Consider the following 16,942-nt stretch of genomic DNA (forward strand, 5'->3'; position numbering starts at 1 on the left):
AAAACTTCTCGTTGACTCTGCACTCCAGAAATGGAGTGCAATGTTTTATCCTCTCTATTAATTAATTTTCACACTTTTTCAGGGAAAGTGTGAAACTTGCCGTGAATTGGTGTAATAATTACAACTTTTCTTGTAGCTCAGCTTCAATGCAAAGAGTATTGTTTTTGGATAGTCCTGCCTGTGAAAGCTTGAACTTGATATATCCTTATGTGTGCTGCTCCTCTTTCTTTCTTATATGGCTGCATGTACACATTTCTGTCTTCTTGTAACCCTTGTGTTTGTGCATCAGTAATGCCATGCATCCATCACTCAGCATTTATGTGTGACAACTAGTCTGGGCTTTAAGGCACCCCTGACAACATGGGCCCCATAGCAACCAGTATGGCTCCTACATTGGGAGTTATAGCCATGATTAAGGTAACAAGTTCTAAGCTGTCGTATAGGACTGTACTGCTTAATCCCTTCGTGGCGGATGGTCATTGGTGCATGAATGTCCAGGTCAATTTTTTACTTTTGGCTATGTGCTTGTTTAAATGATGATATTTATGGAAAAGTTTTACTTATCATAACATTTTTTTTTTAATGTCGTGAGACTTTAAAAGCGACCTGTCACCTCTCTTTCACATATACAGCTAGTGGCATGTTTCTATAGAGCCCTGTTAACTGACACCCTTTTTTAAGCTAAAAATTGTTTCCTTCACATCCCCATAAATCAATTTTATCTTATATTACCAGGAAACAGAGGGGGGGTGTCTTGCAAAATGTACTCCATGTATGTTTCTGATGACATGAAATCAAAGCAGCCTCCATGGACTTCTACTCTTCTCCATCCTTTATGGAAGCTGCTGTGATTTCATGTGATCACATACATACAGTGCAATACGGGTACAGTTTGCTAATATTAAGGAACTGAGATGATGTCACATGACATGAATATAACACAAGGCAGAACTGTCAGTCAAAATAAGGGGGTGTGGTTCACTTGCAATCTAGAGAGAGGAGTCAGAGCCAGCAGACATGAGCCAGGAAAGCTAATTTGCATATCAGAAAAACAACTGTAATTAAGGTACAGTGCAGCTAATTTTAGGTGATATGGGGAGTACATGTAACCCAGAGTACATGTAACCCATTATAAACAACATTGTTAGTCAGGGTGGTAAAATTCTGATGACAGCTCTTTTTTAACTTGATAGGATGGTTGTATTAATAACATTTTTTTCTTTATAAAATTTGCCAATAATTGACTACAAATGTGAAAAATAAGCTTTTGAGTCATTTTTCCAATTAATTTTTTTTAAAATAAGCAGTACCTTTTACCAAAATGTGTTATAAATATGTACAGCATTATTCCATCTCCCTTTCCCAGGTTCAACTACAGATGACGAGGGTGCAAGTACTTCTGCAAAGTGAAAAGTCTTTTGCAGCTTCCTCTATATTCTTAGTTCAGCTGACAGGCTGGATGGGGGCACATCTCAAATGTCTATACCTCCTGAACCCTTACACTTAGAGACACAATTTCTGTGTCATATAAACAGGATAGTCTCCCCTTTTATATGATATATGGATTGTGCATGGATTCTTAACAGAACCAGAAATGAATAGAAAGCTGTACACAAAAATCTAATTTTATGGTATAACTTTAAGAGTGGATTTCCCCGGATCTGCTAGGCATCCATATTATATTAAAGAGGAGATTATTCTGTTTAATATGACATAAAAATTTTGTTTTTTATAAATGTCCTTTCTACACAGGGCATGTGCAAGTAGGACATATATAGCCGTATTGCAGTTGTGACAAAACTAGAGATGAATTGATGTCACCCTGTATACATTGATGTTGCATCTCCCACTCACTAACTATATTGTACCTTTATTCTTTTTATGACATACTTTGTGCTTTGTTGTAGTTCTAACTACAAGCGAAAAAATTGGTTGTTGTCACAGTCTATGGGGAATAGTCCCTTAGGACTAAGAGAGTGGACTCCCTGGACCACCGCGGGAGATAACAACCTTAGCCGCACCCGGGAGCGGAGTCTAAGTGAACTCCCGGTCTTCGCCAGAGCCCGCCGCAAAGCGGGATGGTCTTGCTGCGGCGGGAGTCACCAGGTCGCTCCACGGGTGCGACTAGGCCCACGGTGGCAGCCAAGGTAGGGACACGGGGACCACGGGAAGGCAGGCAGGACCACGGGAAGGCAGGCAGGCAGGACCACGGGAAGGCAGGCAGGACCACGGGAAGGCAGGCAGGACCACGGGAAGGCAGGCAGGCAGGACCACGGGAAGGCAGGCAGGACCACGGGAAGGCAGGCAGGACCACGGGAAGGCAGGCAGGCAGGACCACGGGAAGGCAGGCAGGCAGGACCACGGGAAGGCAGGCAGGCAGGACCACGGGACAAGGAAACACAGGAAACCAGGAATACAGGAATCGCAAAATACACAGAGGCGTCTGGAAACGCTCGGGAAACACAGGAACTCAGAGGCGTCTGGGAACGCTCAAGAAGGCTTTCTCCTCAGTAGAATGAGCTGAAGATCCGGCAGGGGATGCTGGGAGTCGCCAGGCTAAATAGCCGAGCCTGGAATGCAAGAGCCAATAAGGAGGACGCTGGCCCTTTAAGGCTGGGAGAAGTCTGGGCGCGCCCCCTCTAGTGGCAGGAGCACGCGACTGCATGGAAGCAGCATGCGGCCTACATGCTGGGAGCAAGAGTGCAGGCCGGAGCCTGGAGAGGTAAGTGAGAGCTGGGGGAGCGGGGACCGCGGCAGCAGGCACGGGTACACCCTCAATCCGTACCGAGGATCGCGGGTGTAACCGTGACAGTACCCCCCCCCTTAGGGCCCCTCTTCTCTTCTTCTTCAGCCCGCTGTTCTTTCTTCGCCTCCTCCAATTCTTCTTGGTGATGAGACACCTTAGGAGGAGAGAAGGCTCCGGGAAGACTTGGGAAGCAGGCTGGGCCGGCTCTAGGCACACCGGAGCAGCCTCAGGGGAGGTCAGAGCAGCCGTGGCAAGCTGCGGAGTCTCTGGGGCAGCCGTGGCAAGCTGCAGAGTCTGGGGCGCCACTGGAGCAGCCGTGGCAAGCTGCAGAGTCTGGGGCGCCACTGGAGCAGCCGTGGCAAGCTGCAGAGTCTGGGGCGCCACTGGAGCAGCCGTGGCAAGCTGCGGAGACTGGGGCGCCACTGGAGCAGCCGTGGCAAGCTGCAGAGTCTCTGGAGCAGCCGTGGCAAGCTGCGGAGGCTGGAGAGTCTCTGGAGCAGCATTGGCAAGCTGCGGAGGCTGGAGAGTCTCTGGAGCAGCATTGGCAAGCTGCGGAGGCTGGAGAGTCTCAGGAGCAGCATTGGCAAGCTGCCGAGGCTGGAGAGTCTCTGGAGCAGCATTGGCAAGCTGCGGAGGCTGGAGAGCCACTGGAGCAGCTGCGGGGAGCTGCGGAGCCACTGGAGCAGCTGCGGGGAGCTGCGGAGCCACTGGAGCAGCTGCGGGGAGCTGCGGAGCCACTGGAGCAGCTGCGGGGAGCTGCGGAGCCACTGGAGCAGCTGCGGGGAGCTGCGGAGCCACTGGAGCAGCTGCGGGGAGCTGCGGAGCCACTGGAGCAGCTGCGGGGAGCTGCGGAGCCACTGGAGCAGCTGCGGGGAGCTGCGGAGCCACGGGAGCAGCTCTGGGAAGCTGCGGAGCCACGGGAGCAGCTATGGGAAGCTGCGGAGCCACCGGAGCAGCTATGGGAAGCTGCGGAGCCACGGGAGCAGCTATGGGAAGCTGCGGAGCCACGGGAGCAGCTCTGGGAAGCTGCGGAGCTACGGGAGCAGCTATGGGAAGCTGCGGAGCCACCGGAGCAGCTATGGGAAGCTGCGGAGCCACCGGAGCAGCTATGGGAAGCTGCGGAGCCACCGGAGCAGCTATGGGAAGCTGCGGAGCCACGGGAGCAGCTATGGGAAGCTGCGGAGCCACGGGAGCAGCTCTGGGAAGCTGCGGAGCTACGGGAGCAGCTATGGGAAGCTGCGGAGCCACCGGAACCACGCAGGACAGATGAGGTGGTATAACTTGAGGTGGTTCAAACTTGGACTTGATTTTTGACAGGAACTTGGTATGGGTAACCATGTCCGGGTCACCACTATCCCATAGAGGAGTAGCCCAGTTCAGCGCCTCACCAGTGAGCAAAGAAAAAACACATGCCAACTTAGTGCGTTCTGGGGTGGACTGGGAGGACGTCAGCTTGATGTACAACGAGCACTGGACGACAAAACTCCTGCAAAAATTGGGGTTGCCATCAAATTTGTTTGGCATCAAAAAATCTGATCCAGAGTTTGCTACTGAAAAACATGGCTGGGGGACAGAAACAACAGGAGGAGTCACAGGAGCCTGCTGCTGGGAGGCAATAATCCGCAGGGTGGCAGCGAGTTTATCCAAGAGTTCTTTTTGCGCAGAAATCTCTTGGGCCTGCTGGGCAATAGTGCTGGGAAGGTCACCCAGAAGTAGGTATGGATCTTTGACACAGTCCATGGCTTTGGCAGAGATCATGACCTTGGCGGAGTCCATGGCCGGATCTTACTGTCACAGTCTATGGGGAATAGTCCCTTAGGACTAAGAGAGTGGACTCCCTGGACCACCGCGGGAGATAACAACCTTAGCCGCACCCGGGAGCGGAGTCTAAGTGAACTCCCGGTCTTCGCCAGAGCCCGCCGCAAAGCGGGATGGTCTTGCTGCGGCGGGAGTCACCAGGTCGCTCCACGGGTGCGACTAGGCCCACGGTGGCAGCCAAGGTAGGGACACGGGGACCACGGGAAGGCAGGCAGGACCACGGGAAGGCAGGCAGGCAGGACCACGGGAAGGCAGGCAGGACCACGGGAAGGCAGGCAGGACCACGGGAAGGCAGGCAGGACCACGGGAAGGCAGGCAGGACCACGGGAAGGCAGGCAGGACCACGGGAAGGCAGGCAGGCAGGACCACGGGAAGGCAGGCAGGCAGGACCACGGGAAGGCAGGCAGGACCACGGGACAAGGAAACACAGGAAACCAGGAATACAGGAATCGCAAAATACACAGAGGCGTCTGGAAACGCTCGGGAAACACAGGAACTCAGAGGCGTCTGGGAACGCTCAAGAAGGCTTTCTCCTCAGTAGAATGAGCTGAAGATCCGGCAGGGGATGCTGGGAGTCGCCAGGCTAAATAGCCGAGCCTGGAATGCAAGAGCCAATAAGGAGGACGCTGGCCCTTTAAGGCTGGGAGAAGTCTGGGCGCGCCCCCTCTAGTGGCAGGAGCACGCGACTGCATGGAAGCAGCATGCGGCCTACATGCTGGGAGCAAGAGTGCAGGCCGGAGCCTGGAGAGGTAAGTGAGAGCTGGGGGAGCGGGGACCGCGGCAGCAGGCACGGGTACACCCTCAATCCGTACCGAGGATCGCGGGTGTAACCGTGACAGTTGTGCAGTATTTTTTTTCTATATCACATCCTATAGATTCTTAAAGGGGTTAGGTGAGGTCCGAAATTGTTTCATATACTGTAAATACTCGTCAGCAGCGGCTGAAGTTAGAGCTGCGCACCACACGGACCTAGTGACACTGGATGGATTGCACAGAAGACTTGGGGGGGCCCTGGAAAGATTTTTTTATGAATTGGGCAAACTGGGCCGGCTGTAAAATGGGGCAGGAGGCTGCTGGCTGTAAAACGGGGCTCGGGGGCAGTTGGCTATATACTGGGGCAGGGGGCCGGCTATATACTGTTGCAGGCACTGGTTGCTATGTATTTGGGGGCAGGCGCTGGCTGCTATATATTGAAGGCAGACGCTGGCTGCTATATACTGGGGGTAGACGCTGGCTGCTATATACTGGGGGGCAGGGGCAGGCTGCTATATACTGGGGGGCAGGTGCTGGCTGCTATATACTGGAGGGCAGGCTCTGTCTGCTATATACTGCGGGGCAGGTGCTGGCTGCTATATACTATGGGGCAAGCGCTGGCTGCTATATACTGGGGGGCAGGCACTGGCTGGCTATATACTCCACCCTAGGCTTATACTCGAGTCTGGGTTTTCCCAGTGTTTTGTGATAATGTGCAAAATCAGCAGTGTATCAAATACCTATTTTTCCCACTGTGAAAATGCAATCTTTCAGATTTCCTCTGACTTGTGCTATAGAATTAGAGATTTGGGTATTTAACCCCTTGCCGCAAACCGACATAGAAGTACGTTGGTGTAAAGCAAGGGTTGTATGGAGAGTTCAAGGAAAAAGGAAGTTGACCGCTCACCTCAACTTGTCAGTCTCTGTGCTGGCTGCTGCTCAGGGACCACGAGCATGGGACGATAGAAAGCAGAAGAAACGCATGCCGCACCAGATGAAAAATAAAACGTGGTTCTTTAATTTCAATTCTTCCAATAAAAACAGTGGTAGCATTGTACAAATCAAATAAAGCTGAAGTTTTGCATCCTGGTTGACACAAGACTAGTACCAATAAAAAATGTAAGGCAGTATAGCCTACGCGTTTCGGACGCGTTACACGTCCTTACTCATGGCTGGTTTTTGTAATACTGAAACATGGGTATATATGCTCTCACTAACCACCCGCGCCTACACCCATTTCCGTGTGTGCGGGAGGAAAGGAGGAGTCATAATCTTAAAACTATATAAAAAAACCTAAAGCAAACTGCCAATACACCTTACGTGTGAACTTATTCCAACGAATAAAGATACAAACATGAACGGAGCATCCCTGTTTCTCGGAGTTAATGTATAGTACATACCCCGACCGTGTCCACGGTCTCCCGGAAGTGTACGTCTCCAACCGGAAGTTTCCCGCAGCGTTGCCATGTCAACCGATGGCATCGTCGCGGCGGAGAGAGCTCCGGACATTGCATCATGGGAAAAGTATAGGAGAACGGAATGTGGACAGCACAAAAATAGGTAAGTATGAGTTTATACAATAATTAGGTAGTGTAGATGTCCGTATGTAAAGGGAATCATCCCCCTAAGTGGACCCGCATCCTGCAATAAGCAAGATCATCAATAGTGATACATGAGTTCCCTCCTGTAGTTCATGCCCATCGGATAGCTGGTATTTAGAACCAGCGTCCAATAAGCTTCGCGGTCCACTAATATCCTATGTTCTATAATGAACGTTTCTAAGGTTGATACCTCCCCTCTATGACGTTCAATGAAATGTCTTGCTGCCCCCGATAAAGACTTTCTTTTGTCCATTTGTTGGGGGGCAGTAAGTTTGTGCCAATTCCGTATATCTCTCAAGTGCTCAAGGAATCTTAATTTAAATCTCCTGGTAGTACATCCTACATACATCTGGTTGCACATTCTACATTCAATCGCATATACAGCATAATCTGAGTTACAATTGAGATATTGTGTAATATCATATACTTGCGTATTTTCTTGGTCACTTTTGCAAAGTTACAGGTTTTACATGGGAAAGATCCACATTTGTAAAACCCTTTGTGATGTAACCATGATGATCGTTGCCGGTTCCTAGTGCCAAAATAACTGGGAGATATTTTATTACCAATTGTAGGTGATTTTTTTGGTATAATGTTGACCCCATTAGATAAAATTTTTTCTAAGTTCTCATCACTCTGTAAAATGGGTAAATACTTCAGAAAAATATTTTTAATATCTTGGAATTGGTTGGAAAATTGGAGGGTAAGACACGGTGTATCAAATGTTGTATTTCGGCGCTTTTGTTTTTCTCTGCGTTTAAGTATGTCCGTGCGATTTTTACGTGCAATCTTGGCCTCAGCCCTATCCAATATCCATTTGGGATACTTTCTATGACTAAGTCTGTCTCTAATGTCAAGGAGCTCTTGTTCATAGATTAGTGTGTCACTACAGTTTCTCCGTGACCTTGTCATTTCCCCAATGGGGACCCCCTTGACCACATGTATTGGGTGTGCACTATGGGCATGTAAGATGGTATTACCCGCCGTTTTCTTACGATGGGTGGAGGTGGAAATTGTCCCTGACTCGTCCACTGTTATCTTTAAATCCAAAAATTCTATGTGCATCTTGTCTGTAGAGAATGTGAATTTAAGATTGTATTCATTGTTGTTAATATATTCAATGAAAGCTGGCACGGCAGACACATCCCCGCTCCACACTAGTAGCAGGTCGTCTATGTATCTGCCGTACCAGCATATTACATCACTGAAGGGATTGTGTATTGTGTAAATGAATTCCTCCTCCCACATGGCCATTACCAAGTTGGCCAGCGAGGGGGAGAATTTTGCCCCCATGGAGACTCCTTGTGTTTGTAAATAAAAAATGTCATTAAACGTAAAAAAATTATGGGTCATAAGGTACCAGGTGACATCTTTCAATAGGAGTTGTAAGTTGTCCTCATAACTACTGTATTTATGAAGATGTAAATCTAATGCTTGCATGGCCACTTGATGGGGTATGGAGGTGTACAGGGAAACCACGTCGCATCCGACCCAAATATAGCCCGGACGCCACGTGACTCCCTGCAGGCCCCTCAGTACATCCCCCGTGTCCTGTAAATACCCCGGTATCCGTTTGACCAGTGGTTGCAAAAATGTGTCTAGCCATTGGCATAGTCGCTCATTGAGGGATCCTATTCCCGAAATTATGGGTCTCATCGGTGGGGGATCAATACCCTTATGGACTTTTGGCAATGCATGCATGATGGGTACAATGGGGTGTGTGTTCTTGAGGTATTCTGCCTGTTTATTTGTTAACACCCCTAATGCTACCCCATCGTCTATAATACGGAACATTTCCTGGGAGAATTTCCTGGTGGGGTCTGCCTGTAGAATGCGATAGGCTTTCTCATCGGCTAATAAATTCTCTACTTGTGTCTGGTAGAGATCGCGACTCATTACCACAACCGTGCCCCCCTTGTCGGCCATGTTTCAGTATTACAAAAACCAGCCATGAGTAAGGACGTGTAACGCGTCCGAAACGCGTAGGCTATACTGCCTTACATTTTTTATTGGTACTAGTCTTGTGTCAACCAGGATGCAAAACTTCAGCTTTATTTGATTTGTACAATGCTACCACTGTTTTTATTGGAAGAATTGAAATTAAAGAACCACGTTTTATTTTTCATCTGGTGCGGCATGCGTTTCTTCTGCGTTGTATGGAGAGGGCTCATGAGCTGAGTCTCCATACAGACTTGGTGTTTGCTGAATATTGCAGCAAACATTTCACATTATAGCACCGATCGTGGATGTTAACCATTTACATGCCACCGATACGTATGGCCACATTCCTAGGTATAGCGTTTTTTCCACTATTGCCTGATTCGCTTTGTCCTACTCGGCCACTTGTGTTTAACAAAGGCTGAAACAGCTGTGACGGCTGAAACATTGTGATTTGCATGAACCTTGTCTGAAAAATACTTGATAGCTCCTGCTCTCAGTTAATGTTCATCCATACATTTGAAGATATCCCCTCTACAAAAGTTGTGCGAGTAAATTCTTTAGCGTTCACTCAAGATATAAAGTCACTGTCTTCTTTGTTGTGTTTTAGTTTCATAAATTGTTTTCAATTGTTTTTTTTTCTTTTTAGGATAGAATAGACTTCAACAGAGTAGCTGTTATGGGTCATTCATTTGGGGGAGCAACGGCCTTGCTTAGTTTGGTAAAGGATAATATTTTCAAGTAAGTACTCGGAGCTTATTATTCAAAGGCTATAGACACCTTTGTCATGGGTAAATATTTTTTACTTTTTTGAAAGCCTAATATACAGGACAGTTGTTTGCTTCAGTTTTATAGGAATGTAGGCTAAATAAGAGAATTGAGTGTACAGCATGATACTACCTTTATTAACTTTCATGAATTGGCGCAGCCTCATTCAAGCACTGCTTTCTCCTTCTACAGGCCATGAAGGATCTCTTCTGTGTGGTACTGACATTACCCTAATGTGCTCCCCTCCATTCACCTTGCATGATTTCCCCAATGCCATGCTCAGGTCTGCAATGTAGCATCTACTCTTCTACCTTGTTTCACTTTGTAACAATGATAGGAGGAAGATAGGAGCATTATGGTTTTCACATCCACTAAAGAAAATTCCACTTTTGAATGGATTAGCCAAGAGGTTCTAATGGTGTCCAATACCGAGGCCATTAATAGTTGATTGGTGGGGAGCCAGCACACAATCACTGCCAGAAGCAGTGTGACTCTCTATCCTGTAGCAGCTGGAAGCTGTATTTATATGGAACACGTCACCAGTTTTTACCCATTAACCTACTAGCCCTGTCAGGTAGGGTATGAAATGTGCTTTCTAAAATTCCTTCATTTATGTGAATTATCGTTCATTTACCGTTAAAAAATCTCCACCAAAGTATAAATTAGTAGGAAAAAAATCATATTTTGCCTGAGAAGAGGTAAGTTTAAAGGGTGCAGGGGGTGTCACTGCAGATGCCCCTCATATTACAGATGAGAATGTCATCCATAATTTATTATCTTAAATGAATAGCAATATGCAATATAAACACAATGTAAAAGCCATGTAAATGCAAACACAAACACTGTGTGAGCGTCATGTTAATGTAAAGACAAACACCATGTAAACGCAATGCCCCATAAACGTAAACGCCACAAAAATAGGAATTCAACATGAACACGACACATATGCCATCAAGTCCAACCTATTAAATTAACTAAATCTTTTGCTTCCATAACATGTGATATTTTTCTTCTAAAGGCATTCAGGCCTCTCCAACATTTACAAATAACATCAGTCCTCACAATGTCCTGCACTAGAGTTCCACAATCTCACTGCTCTTACAGTAAAGAATCCATGGCAATGGTAGAACCACCTCTCCTCTAGGAGTAGAGGATGCCCCCTTGTTTTGACCACAGGCCTAAGAATAAAATTATCATTTGCAAGATCCCTAGATTATACCTGGAACTGAATTCTGAACAGTCACATGGCTTAAATTTAATCCCCAGACCACCACCATAGCACCCCGACGTACGTCGGAAGTGGCGGCGAAACATACGTCAGGGTGCTGTGGTGGTGGTCTGGGGTTTCATGACATGTCGGAAGGCATTTTGGGCCACACAAGGACAAAGACATTGATTGTGAATTTTCTCTAATCCGCTTTTATATTTACCTTGATGCCCCACTGTGGGATATATCTATACTATGATTTGACCCCCACCCATTTTGTGTTGTTTCTGTGGTTTTTAATGATGTTTTTAAGCTTATTTGATTGCCATATTGTGTAAATAAAGTTTTGAGTAAATTTATTAATATGGAATTTATGTACTGAGAGTGGTATGTTTTGGTCCTATATACTGTTTTCGGTATTTATATTTAATATAGTTGTGCCAAACTGAGTGCCTCAACACTTTTTCTGCCACCTATTTGAAGGAATATACCTTGCAACTTGCTTAACATATTGTCCAAGAGCAGGTTCTTCTTTTAATATTCTATTCGATACTTAAAGGTACTATCTTAAAGCTGTTTCCCAGTTTGAAACATCTGTCTGGGTTGAAACCAGTCGTGGTCACATGACTGTTGTTGCCATCAACAAACATTTGTAGCCAGGAATTACTGTCCTTGCTCCAGTGACTTTGCTAGTCTCTGACCACTAATCATTCCAGTCTGAAGAACCCCTTTATCTAAGACTTGTGTAAACCAGGCAGATTTTCCCTCCAAACAAAACAACATTTGACTTCATTGTGTGTTCAGACTTTCAGAAGTTTTTGCATTTATTTTCTCTTTATTTTTCCAAGTTCATAATACAAAAGTATATTCTACAGACATTTCTTTAAAGGCAATAGAGTATATAATCAGCATTATTATTGTATCACCCTCCCTCCACTCTTATTAATTATACGGTCATCATAATGCTTTTTAATAAACATCAGAATCAGACAGACAAATAATCCAGCCAATTTGTGACTCATACCCTTCCCTTTCCCCTTACATACTAATCCATTATCAAATCAGATCATAACCATAATTAACCGCATATATATCTTAACACCCCTTTTACATATCCAATATCCCATACCACCATACCACCCTCTCCCACCCATACAACCCATGCTGGAGATAGTCGGGGGAAGGAAAAAAAAAACAAAAAAAAAAAATTCCTCTATTTCATTAACCCATATTCCTCTCCCTCCTCATAAATTCCATTGGTCCCATAGTTCGTTAAGACCTCTCCCCCTTCTATAACGCTTTTCATATGCGCATTCATATATCTTTATACTTTCAGAAGTTACTTTATATCTTCAAACTATCTGACCAACTATTTACTTAAGGCTATAACATTGCTGCTACTTCTTCCTCACTTGTAGGTGTGCAGTAGTTTTGGATGCCTGGATGTTTCCCCTTGAAGATACTTCTTATCAATACATACAGAAACCAATATTATTAATCAATACTGCAAGTTTTCAGACAGGGGAAAGTATACAAAAAATAAAGAGAATGAATTCAGGTGGAGCTGATCTGAAATACCTGACTGTAAAGTAAGTGAAGACACTATTTATATATTTAAATTAACTATTTAAATTAACTTATTGTACATAAATGAAGAGGCGTTACTTTCAAAGTTCTCAAAAACACTATTATAGGATTGGTACAAAGGAGGTATGTACTAGTATGATTCCTATTGATAATACATAGAAGCAGTGTTAGATATTGGCCCTGGAGCTCTGTGTACCATATATACTTGAGTATAAGCTGACCCGAGTATAAGCCGAGGCCCCTAATTTTACCACAAAAAACTGGGCAAACCTATTGACTTGAGTATTAGCCAAGGGTGGGAAATGCATTGATCACAGCCTCCCCAGTATATAGCCTGCCAGCCAACTGGAGTATATAGCCAGCCCCCTGTACTATGTAGCCTGCCAGCCCCTGTCCCAGTATATGTAGCCTGCCAGCCCCTGCCCCAGTATATATAGCTTGCCAGCCCTTGCCATAGTGTATATAGCCAGCAGCCCCTGCCCCAATGTATATAGCCAGCAGCCCCTGCCCCAGTATGCAGCCGGCCTCCTTGTCTCATCGTACAGCCGGCTCCCCACCCAGTCGTGCAGCCAGTTGATAGCCAGATGAAATAAATCAAAACTCACCTTTCCGGTGGCCCCCGCGGGTCTTCAGTGGGATCCGTCAGTCAGCGACAGGTCCATGCGGCACACAGTTATGACGTCAGCCACCATCGCTGACATCGGAGTGTGTGCCGGCTGCCGGAACACACAATACCATTGCAACGGCTGCGACTGACTTCAGATCATGTGACGTTGCACGGACCTGCCACCACTGACGGACGGATCGCACAGAACACCTACGGGGGCCGCCGGAAAGGTTAGTTTTGATTTTTTTTTTTTTGTGACTCGAGTTTGTGTTTTTCAGCAGATTTTTTGTGCTGAAAAACTCTTTCATCTAGCCTCATGGCCTATGCGGTCCTGATTAGATGGTATGAAAGGCTCCATGAGAAAATAATTTTAAGAAATCTAAAACCAATGGACACATCTTTTACTTTTTTTTCTGGTTTACATAACAGGAGGGATATTTTATACCCATACCTTCCCAATTACATCTATTCTGAGATCAGAAGCTACAGAATGCACATTTCTATAAATAATTTAAAGCGTATTTGACAATTCAGTAAAATATGTGCCAAGGCTCTTGGCAACTTCACAGGGTTTATTCTGTGATCATTTTTTCACATTGTAAGAAATATGTCACTTGTATTCAACCCCTTGCGCATGCATTATATACAATGTTTACGGTCTTTACTTTAAGTAGTTTGAAGTTTGAGACTAGGTGCAGTTTTAAGCTACATACCTATAAAATATTAGGAATAGAACAATAAAGAACAGGCCAGTTTGGGAAATTTAAAGTTCAGTTGTCATCGATAATAGTCTTTTAACACGTACAAAAAATAGTTATGCATCACTACAGGCCAAAGTATCAAATAGGAAGAGAAATGGCATAAACAAATCACACACCTAGATAAAAACATTAAAATAGTACTGAAAAGTACTACGGAAGACCGTTTTTTGCAGATCTATTGACTTCTATTGGGGTCCATGGCCTACACGTAAAAAAATAGTGCATGCTGCAATTTGTTTTCTCACTGTCTGCACATCCAGGGGAAAAAAACTCAATGGGTCCGTATGCCATCCGCCATAATAAGGATAGCACACTGACATCAAAAATGCACATCTGAATGAGCCCTGAATTATACATTTTATATTAACATTAATGGACAACCATTACAATACATCTAATAAACTATGATTAAAAAAACTAAAGTTTTCCTCGCAAAACACTGGTTCAATGGAAACGCATATGGGATCGGGCTGAGCCCCGCCCCAGACGTTTGCATTGTGTTTCGTATCTGTATCGATCGAGCATTGTTATACTTCTCCAGATATTGTTTCAAACTCAAAATTTTGGTTTTGGTGATTGAAATGGTAACACATTTTATCCATAGTCTTATAAATACCTGCAGTTATAAGGATACTTTTTTAAGAATAATGTAAAATTTTCAGTGCGTGATGGTCAGAGTTTAAATAGCATGTGCCTGCCCTATTTAATGCTGTTCTTTGTTGGCAAAACATTTCTTTTATTAATTTTAGCATATGTCTTTTACATGCATATGCATGCCAACCAGACAGCCCATATTTTAGGTACTGTCCAGGAAGGTTTGTGCATTTGGGCCTAGTCTACTTCTCCCCCAAAGCATCTGCAACATCAGATCCTTGTCTTCCTATCTTATATAACCTACTCCTCCAGTTCAGTGGGTAGACAGAAAATGCTGATGGACATCCATGTACTTTAAATACACTCATAAAACGAGTTACAGTAACAAAAATGACTAACCTGGAGAAGAAGTTCAATATGAATTCTGGGACTATGATATCAGAGTAGTGGATTCTAACACATCACCCCCAAAAATCATTAAAAAAACTGGTAACACAAGAGATATTGAACAATCAAGTATCCATAGGGAAATACGCAATATACACTGTTTTCATAAAAAGTATTGAAAAAAGGCTTTAGTTCCTGAAAAGGTCAATGTCCTAATTTTAAAAATGATCTGTCAAAAATTCTAATAAACATAACTTCACAGCATATCACATATAAATCAAAACCCAATAAATAATGAAAAGGGTTTTGTTTTAAATCAGATTGTTTTTAAAAAAGCACAAATAAATTCTTTTTTGTTTTTTTTTCACACACAAAATACTATGGTATGGAAACAATGCCACCCTCACGCCCCCCCCCCCCCCCCCCCAAAAAAAAAAACAGTCAGCTAACTATATATCAATACTAGTAAAATGATGATAAAAAATTTTTTCACTATATAAAAATCTACCAAATACATATACAAATATACTAAATAGATTTTTAGCTTTTATAGGAATATACAAATTTAAGTTTGTATGAAATAAGTTTTACTTCTAAGTCTACTGAAATAAAATACTAAGGAAGAGACAGTCGAGGAGAATATGCTAGAGTTCCTTAGCACGCTGGCTCTTCCCAAATTATCAGCAGAGGACAGGTAAAATGCTGGAGCAACCCTTCACCTTGGAGGAGTTAGAAGGTGCAGCTGGAGGAATGGTGAATGATAAGGCCCCTGGGGTAGACGGCCTACCAGCTGAGGTGTACAAGCAGTATGGGGAAGTCCTTCTTCCTCAGCTTCTTGAAGTGTTCCAAGATGCTTTTGCAAAAGGCTAGCTCCCTCCATCCATGCAGTAAGCTATTATAGTGGTGCTGCCGAAGGAGGGCAAGTATCCTTTATTGCCAAATTCTTATAGACCCATTTCGCTGCTAACATCAGATGTAAAGCTCCTTGCCAAGGCCATGGCCAATCATTTAATTAAGGTTATTACATCTATAATAAATGAGGACCAAACTTTTTTCTGATTTATGCCTCATAAATCTACCTCTATCAATATCAGGAGACTGTTTCTTAGTCTGCAAATCCCATTGGATAATGTAGGCAGAAGAGCTATCTTAACGCTAGATGCTGCTAAAGCGTTCGATAGTATAGAGTGGGTATTTCTGTGGCATACTATGGAGGCTATGGGGTTTGGACCCAAATTTATCTCATGGGTTAAAGTACTGTACTCGGCTCCAAGGGCTCAAATTAGGGAGAACGATGCACTATCTGAACCATTTTCATTATTCCGTGGCACAAGGCTATTTGCCATAGCTATTGAGCCTCTGGCTGCGGCAGTATGCAACTCATCGGAGATTAAGGGGTTCCAGTATGGCCAAATACATAATAAAATTACTGTTTATGCCGACGACGCATTACTATTTTTAGGTGATACTGGAGCTTCTCTATCGGCAGCCATGCGTCTCCTAGACCACTTTGGGGCTATGTCTGGCCTTTTGATAAACTGGCATAAGTCGGCTATAATGGCACTAGATGTGATGGACGGTGACTTGATGCAGGGGGCCCTCCAGTATCCCTGTCGTAAACTCATTTAAAGGAAACCTACCACTTTACAATCGTACTTATAAGCCTCCAATTCCTCGCACCAGCTCAAGGTGAGCTGGTGCCGGAGCAGATCTTTGTTGTTTCAATAAGGCGCTGTAATGCTTTTTAACTTGGTTTTAATCTTTATATTCTAAACAGCTTAGACGTGCGGTGGTACGCGCTCGGCGCATTTAACCAGCTCTCCGGCACTTTCTATTCAGGCGCATGCACGGTTCCGCGCATGGTCACCCTGAACTGGGGCAAGGAATTGGGAGGCTTATTAGTACGATTGTAAAGTGGTAGGCTTCCTTTAAATGCTTAGGAATAAGAGTGTCGGATCGTCCTTCAGACTTTGTGGAGCTCAACCTCACACCATGACTGGATTCTGTTGAAACAAAGATTAAAGCGTGGCGCAGGTTACCGTTATCTGTCGTTGGACATTTAAAGCTTATTAAAATGGTGGTCATGCCTTAACTCCTGTACCTTCTTCATAACTCTCCAGTGTGGCTGCCTCTCTCTAGGTTCCATAAGATAAATTCACTGTTCAGGGATCTAAT

General features: G+C 44.7%; 1 protein-coding gene across 1 annotated transcript in view; it reads left to right on the top strand.

The window, feature by feature from the left end:
- LOC140118781 (platelet-activating factor acetylhydrolase 2, cytoplasmic-like) overlaps positions 1–16,942 on the top strand; it is a 53,863-nt gene that overhangs the window by 30,272 nt on the left and 6,649 nt on the right. The window contains exons 7-8 of the mRNA XM_072137099.1: positions 9,506–9,597; positions 12,250–12,420. Of these exons, the coding sequence (XP_071993200.1) occupies positions 9,506–9,597; positions 12,250–12,420 (263 nt within the window). The remainder of the gene's footprint in view (positions 1–9,505; positions 9,598–12,249; positions 12,421–16,942) is intronic.

Source organism: Engystomops pustulosus, chromosome 2 (genome assembly GCF_040894005.1).
Source record: "Engystomops pustulosus chromosome 2, aEngPut4.maternal, whole genome shotgun sequence".
Classification (NCBI taxonomy): Eukaryota; Metazoa; Chordata; class Amphibia; order Anura; family Leptodactylidae; genus Engystomops; species Engystomops pustulosus.